Below are 14,723 nucleotides of genomic sequence, written 5' to 3'. Positions count from 1 at the left end.
GATATTTGCCGGGAGAACAGCCCTAAGATTATATTTGCCGTACTTAGTCTATCAGTTAACTTTCTTTGATCAAACAGGACAGTTTCAATCACTACTTTTTCTTGTGAAAAACAATGGCTTAAAAGTATTTGTAATTCCAGATATTACTGAAAGAATTGTGTTTAGAAATGCTTGTAAGATCATTTGCCATGCGTCTCAGTATATCCAGCAGAGGGAAGTCAGACGTATTTCTGAAAGTTATTCAGTCTTACAAACAAAAGATGGTGCAGCTTCCCCACTAAAGTAGACATGGGCCTAGTTTCCCACATTCAATGTTTTTCCCCCTACAATGCATTGTTACTACGTGCAACATTGACCTACTGTAGTGTTTTGTATAACTCCAGGGAATCCCACCAGTTTATAGTACCTATTAATGTAGTATATACTTCCTCCCTCATTCAAGAGCTATGTGTCTCACATGGAGGTTGACGCCCTCCTGTGTTTCACCCAATTCTGTGCCAATGTAACCTCTACATGGCATCCATGACCAACTAGAGGTTTATGATGTTTGACCACACTCTAGATACATTAACTTTGACAGACTATGCTACTGTCATCTCAGTCTGTTTTTCCAGTACCTGTGCAGCAGTTTTTGCACCTGCTAAGTTTGCAGTGCGTTAGTGCCGTGCTTAGCAGCACTACGAACCAGATAAACGAACCACAGTGACCAAGGTTTCTGGCACTGAAAATAAGCAGTGGTGTGCTTTCCGAGAATTGTGTCGCTTTCATGTAACCAGAGATACTTTGTTGTCTTAGGCTACATGGAATCATGTGGTTATCTGTCTAAAAATGCATATAAAATAATAACCCTATGTTGTCTGTCAGTACTTGAGACTTTTACAGGAAATCAACACACATGCACATATACTCAGTTAATATTTTCTGTAACAAAGAGTGTGTGTGTTTATTAATCATTTAGTTGACTGATTTAAGTCCAGTTACTTTCTTGATCCAGGGGAGATAGGTTGATATGTTGGTGTAGACATTGGGTGCTCTCGACTGGTTGCAATAGTCTGCATCATTGAAGGACACAACTCCCACTGCTATCCCTCCACACACCAGAGGACCTCCTGAATCTCCCTGAAATCAATGGTTGAAACACAGACGAGAAGAAACAGTTACTCTACATGTGAAAAACAGTCAAAGTACCAGTCAAAAGTTTGGACACACCTACTCATTCAAGGGGTTTTCTTTATTTAATACTATTTTCTACATTGTAGAATAACAGTGAAGACATCAAAACCATTAAATAACACATATGGAATTATGTAGTAACCTAAAAAAGTGTTAAACAAATCAAAATATTATATATTTGAGATTCTTCAAAGTAGCCATCCTTTGCCTTGATGACAGGTTTGCACAATCTTGGCATTCTCTCATCCAGCTTCATGAGGAATACTTTTGAAGGAGTTTCCAGATGTTCTGAGAACTTATTAGCTGCTTTTCATTCACTCTGCAGTACAACTCATCCTAAACCATCTCAATTGGGTTGAGGTCGGGTGATTGTGGAGGCCAGGTCATCTGATGCAGCACTCCATCACCCTCCTTATTGGTCAAATAGCCCTTACACAGCCTGGAGGTGTGTTTTGGGTCATTGTCCTGTTGAAAAACAAATGATAGTCCCACTAAGCGCAAACCAGATGGGATGGCGTATCGCTGCAGAATGCTGTGGTAGCCATGCTGGTTAAGTGTGCCTTGGATTCTCCATCAAATCAAATCAAATTTTATTTGTCATATACACATGGTTAGCAGATGTTAATGCGAGTGTAGCGAAATGCTTGTGCTTCTAGTTCCGACAATGCAGTAATATCCAACGAGTAATCTAACCTAACAAATTCACAACAACTACCTTATACACACAAGTGTAAAGGAATGAATAAGAATATGTACATTAAAAAAATATATATAAATGAGTGATGGTATAGAACGGCATGGCAAGATTCATTAAGGTGGTATAGAGTACAGTATATACATATGAGATGAGTAATGTAGGGTATGTAAACATATAAAAGTGGCATTGTTTAAAGTGGCTAGTGATACATTTTAGAGGTCGACCGATCAATCGGAATGGCCGATTAATTAGGGCCGATTTCAAGTTTTCATAACAATCGGAAATCGGTATTTTTGGACACCAATTTGGTGTTTTTTTTACACCTTTATTTAACTAGGCAAGTCAGTTAAGAACACATTCTTGTTTTCAATGACGGCCTAGGAACGGTGGGTTAACTGCCTTGTTCAGGGGCAGAATGACTGTCACGACTTCCGCCGAAGTCGGCCCTTCTCCTTGTTCGGGTGGTGTTCGGCGGTCGACGTCACCGGCTTTCTAGTCACCACCGATCCATTTTTCAGTTTTGTTTTGTCTGTATTACACACACCTGGTTTCAATTCCCCTATCATGTTCCCTATTTAACCCTCTGGCATTCATTTCTGTTCTGTCCGTGATTGTTTGTTTCGTTAGTGGTTGTTGTTAGTACTTGTGTGTTTGTTGTATTCCCATTGAGGAATTTTTGCTTATTTTTGAGTAAACGCTGTGGTTTCGCTCAACACCTGTGTCCTGCGCTTGACTCCGCTACTTCTCTGCACACAACCCTGACAGAATCACGGACCTGTTCAAATGGAGTCAGCAGGTGCAGCCAGCCCTTCTCTCCCAGTAGAGGAGCAAGTCCAACAGCACGCGACCATGTTACACAGTCTAGGGACAGCCATGGATCGCGTGCTGCAAACAATGGACAGATGGGAGAGAGGAGGTCTCCCGGTCAATCATACCCCATCACCTCCACCCGCACCTCAACCTACACCGATGTCCATCCCTCCATCTTCAGGACCCAGTGGGATTTGGCTCTCGCTCCCAGGAGCGTATGACGGAACAGCAGCCGGGTGCCAGGGGTTCCTACTACAGCTGGAGCTCTACCTGGCAGCTGTTCATCCGTCCCCTTCGGGACGCGAGAGGGTGGGCGCCCTCATCTCCTGCCTGACTGGTAAAGCCCTGGAGTGGGCCAACGCCATCTGAGGAAGGGAGGGCCTAACCCTGGATAACTATGATGACTTCTCTCGCCGCTTCCGGGCAGTCTTTGATCATCCACCTGGAGGGAGAGCGGCGGGAGAGCGATTGTTCCATCTGAGACAGGGGATGAGGAGCGCTCAAGAATTCGCACTGGACTTTCGAACTCTGGCAGCTGGTGCGGGATGGAATGAGCGGGCCCTGATCGATCACTACAGGTGTAGTCTACGAGAGGACATTCGTAGGGAGCTAGCCTGCAGGGACACCACTCTCAACCTGGACCAGCTGGTGGATTTATCTATCCGGCTGGATAACCTGTTGGCCTCCCGCGGACGTCTAGATCGGGGTCCGCCCGTTCCATTACCCAGCACCTTGGATCCAACACCTATGGAGTTAGGAGGGGCTGCTAGGAGGGAGACCGGAGGGGGGACCATTCCCTGCACCAACTGTGGCTGCAGAGGGCACACTGCTGGTCGGTGCTGGGGTGTTACTCCTGGAAGTCGAGGTAGCAAGCGGAGCACTGGTGGGTCATCTCAGGTGAGTAGGCACACAACTCACCCAGAGCCCTCTGTTGCACACATGTGGTTACCCATAGAATTTCCTGAATTTTCCCCGCATCCCCAGCATAAGGCGCTAGTAGATTCAGGCGCAGCTGGGAACTTTATTGACCGCTCTTTGGCACATAGATTAGGGAGCCCTATTGTTCCTGTTGATGTTCCCTTCCCTGTACATGCCTTAGATAGTCGTCCTTTGGGGTCGGGGCTGATTGGGGAGGTCACAGCGCCCATTGCTATGAGAACGCGGGGGGATCCCGACTCTCCTGCGTTTCCTGTTGTGTTGGGTCTTCCCTGGTTGGCCTCTCATGATCCGATTATTTCGTGGCAACAGAGGGCTCTCAAGAGATGGTCCTGTCAGTGTTCAGGGAGGTGTGTAGGTGTTTCCTTAGGTGCCACTACGGTGGAAAGTCCAAACCAGGTTTCCACCATGCACATTCCCCCCGAATATGCCGATTTGGCACTCGCCTTCTGTAAAAAGAAGGCGACTCAATTACCACCCCATCGACCGGGAGATTGTGCGATAGATCTCTTGGTAGATGCTGCACTTCCCAGGAGTCACGTGTATCCTCTGTCACAGGAGGAGACGGTGGCTATGGAGACATATGTCACCGAATCTCTGGGACAGGGATACATTCGGCCTTCCATCTCACCTGTCTCCTCGAGTTTATTTTTTGTGAAGAAGAAGGATGGAGGTTTGCGCCCGTGTATTGATTATCGAGGTATAAATAAGATCACGGTAAAATACAGTTCCCCGCTACCACTCATAGCCAGTATGACCGAGTCATTACACGGGGCGCGCTTCTTCACAAAATTGGACCTCAGGAGCGCTTACAACCTGGTGCGTATCAAGGGGGGAGATGAGTGGAAGACAGCATTTAGCACCACTTCTGGGCATTATGAGTACCTCGTCATGCCGTACGGGTTAATGAATGCTCCATCAGTCTTCCAATCCTTTGTGGATGAGATTTTCAGGGACCTGCACGGGCAGGGTGTAGTGGTGTATATAGATGACATTCTAATATACTCCGCTACACGCGCCGAGCATGTGTCCCTAGTGCGCAGGGTGCTTGGTCGACTGTTGGAGCATGACCTGTACGTCAAGGCTGAGAAATATCTGTTCTTCCAACAGTCCATCTCCTTCCTAGGGTACCGCTTTTCAGCGTCAGGGGTAGAGATGGAGAATGACCGCATTTCAGCCGTGCGTAATTGGCCGACTCCAACCACGGTAAAGGAGGTGCAGCAGTTTTTAGGGTTTGCCAACTACTACCGGAGATTTATCCGGGGTTTTGGTCAGGTAGCGGCTCCCATTACCTCACTGCTGAAGGGGGGACCGGTGCGACTGCAGTGGACAGCTGGGGCGGACAGGGCTTTTGGTCACCTGAAGGCTCTGTTTACCTCAGCTCCCGTGCTGGCTCATCCTGATCCTTCCTTAGGATTCATAGTTGAGGTGGACGCGTCCGAGGCAGGGATAGGGGCTGTGCTGTCTCAGCGCTCGGGTACGCCACTAAAGCTCCGCCCCTGTGCATTCTTTTCGAAGAAGCTCAGCCCGGGGGAGCGAAACTATGATGTGGGGGACTGGGAGTTGCTGGCTGTTGTCATGGCTCTGAAAGCGTGGAGACATTGGCTTGAGGGGGCTAGACACCCTTTTCTCATTTGGACTGACCACCGCAATCTGGAGTACATCCGGGCGGTGAGGAGAATGAACCCTCGCCAGGCAAGGTGGGCCATGTTTTTCACCCGTTTTGATTTCACCCTTTCCTACAAACCAGGTTCCCAGAACGTTAAGGCAGACGCACTGTCCCGGCTGTATGATACAGAGGAGCGGTCCACAGATCCCACTCCCATAATTCCAGCCTCTCGCCTGGTGGCACCGGTGGTGTGGGAGGTGGACGCGGACTTCGAACGGGCGTCACGTGCAGAGCCCACTCCACCTGACTGTCCAGCTGGGCGTCTGTACGTTCCGTTTGATGTCCGCGATCGTTTGATCTGTTGGGCTCATACGTCACCCTCCTCTGGTCATCCTGGTATCGGTCGGACGGTGCGCTGCCTTGCTGGGAAGTACTGGTGGCCCACTTTAGCTAAGGACGTGAGGGTTTATGTTTCCTCCTGTTTGGTATGCGCACAGTGCAAGGCACCTAGACATCTGCCCAGAGGGAAATTACAACCCCTTCCACAGCGACCGTGGTCACACCTATCGGTGGATTTCGTGACGGATCTTCCCCCGTCGCGGGGTAACACCACGATCCTGGTCGTTGCGGATCGGTTTTCTAAGTCCTGCCGTCTCCTTCCTTTGCCCGGTCTCCCTATGGCTCTACAAACTGTGGAGGCTCTGTTCACCACGTATTCTGGCACTACGGGGTGCCTGAGGATATAGTTTCTGATCGGGGTCCCCAATTTACGTCTGGAGGGCGTTTATGGAACGCCTGGGGATCTCGGTCAGCCTTACCTCAGGTTTCCACCCCGAGAGCAACGGGCAGGTGGAAAGAGTCAACCAGGATGTGGGTAGGTTTCTGAGGTCCTATTGCCAGGACCGGCCGGTGGAGTGGGCGGCTTACATCCCCTGGGCGGAGATGGCCCAAAACTCCCTCCGCCACTCCTCTACCAACCTATCACCTTTTCAGTGTGTGCTGGGTTATCAGCCGGTCCTGGCACCATGGCATCAGAGCCAGATTGAGGCTCTTGCGGTGGATGAATGGTTTCGGCACTCAGAGGAGACTTGGAACGCTGCCCATGTGCGGCTACAACGGGCCATCAGGAGACAAAAGGCGAGTGCCGACCGCCACCGCAGATCGGGTCTGGCTCTCGACCCGAAACCTACCCCTTCACCTGCCCTGCCGGAAGCTGGGTCCGCGGTTTGTGGGGCCATTTAAAGTCCTGAGGAGACTGAACGAGGTTTGTTATAGGTTACAACTCCCCCCTGATTATCGTATTAACCCCTCGTTCCATGTGTCTCTCCTCAGGCCGGTGGTGGCTGGTCCGCTCCAGCAGTCTGAGGTGCGGGAGGTTCCTCCGCCCCCTCTTTACATCGAGGGGGTCCCGGCGTATATCGTAAGCGCCATCATGGACTCAAGACGTCGGGCGTCGGGCGACGTCACCACCGATCCATTTTTCAGTTTCGTTTTGTTTTGTCTGTATTACACACACCTGGTTTCAATTCCCCTATCATGTTCCCTATTTAACCCTCTGGCATTCATTTCTGTTCTGTCCGTGATTGTTTGTTTCGTTAGTGGTTGTTGTTAGTACTTGTGTGTTTGTTGTATTCCCATTGAGGAATTTTTGCTTATTTTTGAGTAAACGCTGTGGTTTCGCTCAACACCTGTGTCCTGCGCTTGACTCCGCTACTTCTCTGCACACAACCCTGACAATGACAGATTTTTACCTCGTCAGCTCGGGGATTCAATCTTGCAACTTTACAGTAAACTAGTCCAACCACCTGCTTTACATTGCACTCCACGAGGAGCCTGCCTGTTACACGAATGCAGTAAGAAGCCAAGGTAAGTTGCTAGCTAGCATTAAACTTACCTTATAAAAAACAATCAATCAATCAATCATAATCACTAGTTAACTACACATGGTTGATGATATTACTAGTTTATCTAGCGTGTCCTGCGTTGCACATAATCGATGTGGTGCGAAAAAGGACTGTCATTGCTCCAACATGTACCTAACCATAAACATCAATGCCTTTCTTAAAATCAATACACAAGTATATATTTTTAAACCTGCATATTTAGTTAATATTGCCTGCTAAAATGAATTTCTTTTAACTAGGGAAAATGTGTCACTTCTCTTGCAACAGAGTCAGGGTATATGCAGCAGTTTGGGCCGCCTGGCTCGTTGCGAACTGTGTGAAGACTATTTCTTCCTAACAAAGACAGCCAACTTCGCCAAACGGGGGATGATTTAACAAAAGCACATTTGCGAAAAAAGCATAATCGTTGCACGACTGTACCTAACCATAAACATCAATGCCTTTCTTAGAATCAATACACGGAAGTATATATTTTTAAACCTGCATATTTAACTAAAAGAAATCCAGGTTAGCAGGCAATATTAACCAGGTGAAATTGTGTCACTTCATGTTTATATAATATACCTGTATATTATTATTATTAATTTCAGAATTAACTATACTTTATAACCGTACCTGACAAAAGCCTTTATCATCAGCAGTACCACCGGCACATATCATAGAAGTGGGTATGGCTCTTCTCCAAGTTCTCTGGCAGTCACCCCTGTCTACAACAGCAACATTCACATCCAATAGGTCTGCGTTTACAAAGCCGTTAGTTTCAGTGGCTCCCCATCCTGCCACATTACAGATAGCTCCAGCCTTGATGTGCAGGTCTTTCTTAGCGACAGGGATCGGCTTCACAGAACTCCGCCTCGGGGTGGGTGTCTTGAGCTGTGTTTAGAGTACAGGATTGCAGTTAGAGTCCCATGTGTTGTGTCAGGCAGGGTAGAATATCCCTGCAAAGGGTTTATTAAGTATTTGTATGCGACACAATTCCCTTCTGGGAAGGTAATCATACAAAATCATATACATCACACCTGATTTGAATAGGTGTTTATAACATACTCTAGTTACCCCTTACACACACTTCATTACTTCCCTCTCATTTACCTCCAACAGCATGATGTCATTCTTGTGTGTTTCGGGATTGTAATCATTGATGTAATAACTTTTCACACCAATCCTCTGAGCCGAATGTTCCCACTTTTTAATGTTATGAACACCAACCACAACCGTCAGCTGTACACCACTACAAGGACAAAGAAACAATTACTGAATGGCAATAGTTCACTGAAAATATAGATTGTGATTTTCCACTAACTTGGAAGATATCACTGGAAGTATTGTACTTCCTTTCCTCTATAAGCTTTGACTTGCTTATCACACCCCTATGAAGAGGAAACAACATGCTACTCACTGAGCTTCTAAGCACACAGAACATTCTACAGCGAGGGAGTCCAATCTGACTGATGGGGTGGTTTGAGTAAAAATATTTACAGAAAATACAATAATATTAATAAGATATTTTTTTTAATGGAGGGGGAAGGGAACTCATTTATACTTTAAAATTACTGAAACAAAATTTAAACTGTAGAAATGACAACCGTTTCTTGATGGTATCCACTGTCCAGGTTGCTAATAATCACCTAAATTAAAGCTAGACAGTCAGGCAGCATCGGAAACTATGTTTTGTAATCTTTTGCACATTTTGACGGCAAACAAATATAACACATTTTCAGTGCGGCCCTCCAGACCTAGTTGTAGACCGAATGTGGCCCCCGGGGCAAAATTTGTCTGACACCCCTGTTCTACAGCATGAAGCAAATCTGCAATTTTTTACAAAGACCACAGAACCACTTATGACTTCTTGGTGTGAGTAGTTTTCTCCCTCAAATAGTTCAATAGGATAAGAATAAAACACAATTACCTTGTGTAGCAGTGAGCGGCCGTCATGACAAAGTTATCTGACACAAGAAACCCCCCACAGATATGTTCCCTCTTTTCCGTTTCCTTGTTCCTCTCCTGCACAGAGACCATGTAGGGTTTAGAGTTGGTTTTGGTCTTTTCTCCATTCACAATGCCAGAGTCCTGGTGGGCTGGTAGAGACATAGAGATATCCCCAATGAAACCCAAATTAACAACAGTGGGCTTTAAATGACTAGAATTCAAAGACTAGAATTTGTGATCATCACGTGAATTTTTATGTTATTGCTATACAACCAAATCAGTGTCACTTTGCAGTTTTCTGCTGTCCATGGTTAGAGGGTCAAATGTCATCCTCTTTTAACCGCCAGAGTGAGTGGAAGTGTGAGTGTACATGGGATAGGTTGAAATGATAGGTAAAGTTTGGTCTTACCTGTGAGCCCTTGAGGGGGCAGGAGAGTGACCAGCAGGAGCAGAACAGATGTGGCAGCCATATTGTCTTCTTCTCAGACTGTCCTCAAAAGTCCTGAGCATCTTTATAAACCCCTCCCAGCCCATCTACCCACACAGGATTTGAGCTATGAATGTGTGAACCTTGCATATCATTCATTCACCCACCACATTCACACCTCATATAGGTGACCACATTGTGGTTATTCACATTTTACTAGAATAGCAGGACACTGACAAGCAGACATGGTGGTCTTACACTGGTAAATCCACACTCTGTTTCTCCCAATCTGTGAGAAATAGGCTTAAAGGGGCAATCTGCAGTTGCTACATCAATTGTTGGACTCATAAATGAATGAAATGCACCAATTGATACTTCAATAATATAACTTATAATTGACTCATGGGCTCAGGTCAACTGTCAAACACCATCAGAACCCAAAATATAAGATTGTTTCCTCCCAATGTTTTTAAACAAAGTAATTGCAAACCAACACTGTATAGCCTCAAAACTTGGTTAAAACTATAATTTTTATATCATGGATGCCCAGTATTTGAATCCATAGCTCTGTCTATACATTTGAGTGGTTACATTTCTCCGGCCCCATCCCTCAGCTTTTTACCAAAACGGGGGGAGCTCTTTGTCATTGTTTCAACTGCTGATTGCTGCTTTAAGAGATTAATCCTTTCATTCCAATCCTAGTGATATGCACAGATCTCAAGTTAGGATTCAGCTCTTATAGATTTAAACCTTTAAGAGTAAATCAAGTACTGCGGTATATCCAGTGGAGGGGGCAAGAGAGTCAGAACTATACAAACTGCCACAGAAATCATCCGATCATCCTTTCAAAGTTCTTGATATTTTTTGAATTGACTGACCTTCGTGTCTCAAAGAAATTATGGATTGTCGTTTCTTTTTGCTTATTTGAGCTGTTCTTGCCAAAATATGGACTTGGTCTTTTACCAAATAGGACTATCTTCTGTGTACCACCCCTACCTTGTCACAACACAACTGACTGGCTCAAACGCATTAAGAAGGAAAGAAATTCCACAATTAACTTTTAAAAAGGCACACCTGTTAATTAAAATGCATTCCAGGTGACTACCTCATGAAGCTGGTTGAGAGAATGCCAAGAGTTTGCAAAGCTGTCAAGGTAAAGGGTGGCTACTTTGAAGAATCTCAAATATAAAATATATTTTGATTTGTTTAACACTTTCTTGGTTACTACATGATTCCATGTGTTATTTCATAGTTGTGATGTCTTCACTATTATTCTACAATGTAGAAAATAGTAAAAATAAAGAAAAACCCTTGAATGAGTAAGTGTGTCCTAAGTTTTGACTGGTACTGTATAAAGTGAGTAAAACAGAACGTAAACATTATTAAAGTGACCAATGACTCTATGTACATAGGGCAGCAGTCTCTAAGGTGCAGGGTAGAGTACCGGGTGGTAGCCGACTAGAACAGTGACTAAGGTTCAGGGCAGGGTATTGGGTGGAGGCCACTAGTGGTGACTGTTTAACAGTCTGATTGCCTGGAGATAGAAGCTGTTTATCAGTCTCTCGGTTCCAGCTTTGATGCACCTGTACTGTCTCCACCTTCTAGATCAGGGGTGGGCAACTCCAGTCCTCGGGGCCTGATTGGGGTCACACTTTTTCTCCATCCCTAGCAAACACAGCTGATTAATCAAATTGCATTCTAAGCTGAAAATCCTTATTATGTAATTATTGGGGTCAGGTGTGTTAGATGGGGCTGGGGCAAAACTGTAACACCAATCAGGCCCTCGAGGACTGGAATTGTCCACCTCTGTTCTAGATGGTAGCAGGGTGAACAGGCCGTGGCTCGGGTGGCTGAGGTCCTTGATGATCTTCTTGGCCTTCTTGTGACACCAGGTGCTGTAGATGTCCTGGAGGGCAAGCAGTGTGCTCCTGGAGAGTCCCGTGGTTGCGGAGGGTGCAATTGACCGTACCAGGTGGTGATACAGCCTGACAGGATGCTCTCAATGGTGCATCTGTAGAAGTTAGTGAGGTTCTTAGGGGCCAAGCCCTCTCCCTGTCAATGTGGGTGGGCCGTGCTGTCTCTGCTGTTTCTTGTAGTCCACGATCAGCTCCTTTGTTTTTTTTTACGTTGATGGAGAGGTTATTTTACTGTCACCACTCCGCCAGGGCTCTCACCTCCTCACTGTAGGCTGTCTCATAATTGTTGGTAATCAGACCTACCACTGTTGTGTCGTCAGCAAACTTGATGATTGAGTTGGAGACGTGCATGGCCATGCAGTCATGGGTGAACAGGGAGTACAGGAGGGGGCTGAGCACGCACCCCTGTAGGTCCCCCCTGTTGAGGATCAGCGTGGCGGAGGTGTTGCTGCCTACATTCCCCACTTGGGGTCAGCCCGTCAGGAAGTCCAGGACCCAGTTGCACAGGGAGGGGTTCAGTCCCAGGGCTCTGAGCTTAGTGATGAGCTTGGTGGGCACTATGGAGTTGAAGGCTGAGCTGTAGTCAACGAACAGCATTCTTACGTAGGTATTTATCTTATCCAGGTGGGATAGGTCAGTGTGCAGTGCAATGTCGATTGCGTCGTCCATGGATCTGTTGGGGCAGTATGCAAATTGTAGTGGGTCTAGGGTGTCGAGTAAGGTGGAGGTGATATGTTCCTTAAAACCTGTTTGGGATAGGGGCAGCATTTTCACTTTTGGATGAATTGGTGCCCAAATTGAACGGCCTCCTACTCTGTCCCAGATGATAATATATGCATATTATTATTACTATTGGATAGAAAACACTCTGAAGTTTCTAAAACTGTTTGAATTATGTCTGTGAGTATAACAGAACTCATATGGCAGGCAAACTTCCAAACAGGAAGTGAGAATTCTGAAAAGGGTCGATGTGAAAGTCATCGCCTATTCAATTCCCTGTAATTTATGGATCTGTTTGCACTTCATATGCCTTCCACTAGATGTCAACAGTCAGTAGAACGTGGAATGAAGCCTCTAGTGCAGTGGTTCTTAACCTGGGTTCGATCGAACCCAAGGGGCGGAGGTCAAGACACACATCCGACTCATATGATTCGTGATGACACGCCCCGCTTGGCCATCATTGGCTGCAGGTGATCACGCTACATCGCTTGGCCTATCTGTGCTGCAGGGAATTTGGTGCGCTCAGTTGTCGACTTGTGACTGTCGTGATGGTACGTCTTGTGATTTCTTTCTTAATATTTTAATCCCTTCATACTTACTATGTCGAGCAAAAAAAGAAAGTGGTTGGACGAATATGTACAATATGGATTCACATGTATAACGGAACGTGATGGGAGTCAGCGTCCTAACTGCCTGATTTGCAATGCTAAGTTGAGCAATTCTAGTCTAGCACCGGCAAAACTAAGAGAACACTTCCTTAAGCTGCATGGAGATGGAAAATACAAGAACACAACGCTCGCTGAATTCAAGGTGAAGAGAGCCAGATTCGATGAAAAGGCTACTCTGCCTGTTTTCGGCTTTGTACCCATTAACAAACCGATCCTCACAGCATCGTACGAAGTTGCTTACCTGATCGCAAAGCAGGGCAAACCACACACCATTGGTGAAACACTCATAAAACCAGCTGTGTTGAAGATGGCGAATGTCATGCTGGGAAAAGAGGCTGAAGTTAAGTTATCCCAAATGACACCATCAGCGACAGAATAGAGGACATGAGCAAAGACATCTGGCTCAAGTAGTTGCAGATCTGATTTCAAGCCCGGCAAAATTCAGCCTTCAACTCGACGAGACCACAGACGTTTCCAATCTAAGACAGCTTGCTGTATTCGTGCGCTATGTGAAAGACGACGTGATAAAGGAAGATTTTTTATTTTGTAAGCCTCTTACAACAACAACTAAGGCAGCCGATGTGAAGAAACTTGTGGATGACTTCTTCAAAGACAACAATCTTTCGTGGGATATGGTTTCTGCAGTTTGTTCGGACGGAGCTCCAGTCATGCTGGGAAGAAAGTCTGGTTTTGGTGCGCTAGTGAAAGCCGATGCACCACACATCATTGTTACGCATTGTATTCTGCACAGGCATGCGTTGGCAACAAAAACCTTGCCTCCAAAACTGGCAGAAGTATTAAAAATTGTAGTGGAATGCGTGAACTATGTGCGAACTAGTGCTCTGAGGCACTGCATCTTCAGTGAGCTGTGTAAAGAATCAATTCGAGGTACTTCTGTACCATTCTAACGTTCGGTGGTTATCCCGGGGACAGGTGCTGAATCGTGTTTTTGCCGTGCGTGTGGAATTAGCCCTGTTTTTGCAAGAGCACCAACATTGTCATGCAGATTGCTTCAAAAATTCTGAGTTCATTCTCATTTTAGCGTACCTTCGCAGCTCTCAATCATCTCAATCAAAAGATGCAGGACGGTGGAGTCAACATCATCGAAGCGGAGGAAAACCTGAAGGCTTTTCAAAAAAAGCTACCGTTATGGAAACGACGAACAGAGAACGATAACTTCGCAAACTTTCCCCTGCTGGACGACTGTGTAAGTAAGATCGAAGATGTATCTGGAATCGGAGACATTTCTGTACCCGCGGAACTGAAGCAAGCAATTGCCACGCACTTAGATGAGCTTGCAAAGTCTCTCGACGGATACTTCCCTACAAGAGAGTCATATCCAGCATGGGTGAGACAGCCGTTCACGTTTAGTGTTGAGACAACAGATGTCAATGATGAATACCTCGATGAAATCATTGAAATTCAGCAGAGCCAGGTTCAACAGCAACTCTTCAGAACAACAACGCTTTCAGCGTTTTGGTGTCAACAAATGGTAACGTACCCTGTTATTGCTAAGAAAGCTCTGGAGATTTTCATACCGTTTGTTACAACATATCTTTGCGAGCAATCCTTTTTGAGGATGCTGGACATAAAAACGAAAAAAAGGAACAGACTTTGTTGCGAAAATGACATGAGAGTGGCACTTGCCAAGGTGAAGCCGCGCATTTCTGAACTGGTCTCTGAAAGGCAACAGCAGAAGTCACACTGATTTGCAGTAAATATTCATTATTATGTTTTTGTTTTTGTGTGAAAATCATGTTTTGATGATTTTGTTCTTTGAACACACGGTGTTGATGTTTATGCACGGTTCATTTTGTGCACCAGTAAAATATATACCTATGTTTTGAATTTGAAAAAATCATATTTTATTTTTCCAATTAAGAAGGGTTCGGTGAATGCACATATGAAACTGGTGGGGCTCAGTACCTCCAACA

At 45.7% G+C, this 14,723-nt stretch overlaps 1 protein-coding gene across 1 annotated transcript; it reads right to left on the bottom strand.

Annotated features, from left to right (window-relative positions):
• Positions 1-954: 954 nt before the first annotated feature.
• LOC120052033 (granzyme B(G,H)-like) lies at positions 955-9,528 on the bottom strand. Its single transcript, XM_038998899.1, has 5 exons — positions 9,468-9,528; positions 9,039-9,207; positions 8,222-8,360; positions 7,745-8,002; positions 955-1,119 (listed from the first exon to the last, which is right to left on the bottom strand). The coding sequence occupies exons 1-5, from the start codon at positions 9,526-9,528 to the stop codon at positions 955-957; spliced, it is 792 nt and encodes a 263-aa protein (XP_038854827.1).
• Between the last annotated feature and the right edge of the window lie 5,195 nt (positions 9,529-14,723).

This window comes from Salvelinus namaycush, chromosome 8, assembly GCF_016432855.1.
Source record: "Salvelinus namaycush isolate Seneca chromosome 8, SaNama_1.0, whole genome shotgun sequence".
Lineage (NCBI taxonomy): Eukaryota > Metazoa > Chordata > Actinopteri > Salmoniformes > Salmonidae > Salvelinus > Salvelinus namaycush.
Note: the sequence above shows the minus strand (reverse complement) of the source record. Positions and strands in the feature narration are given on the sequence as shown.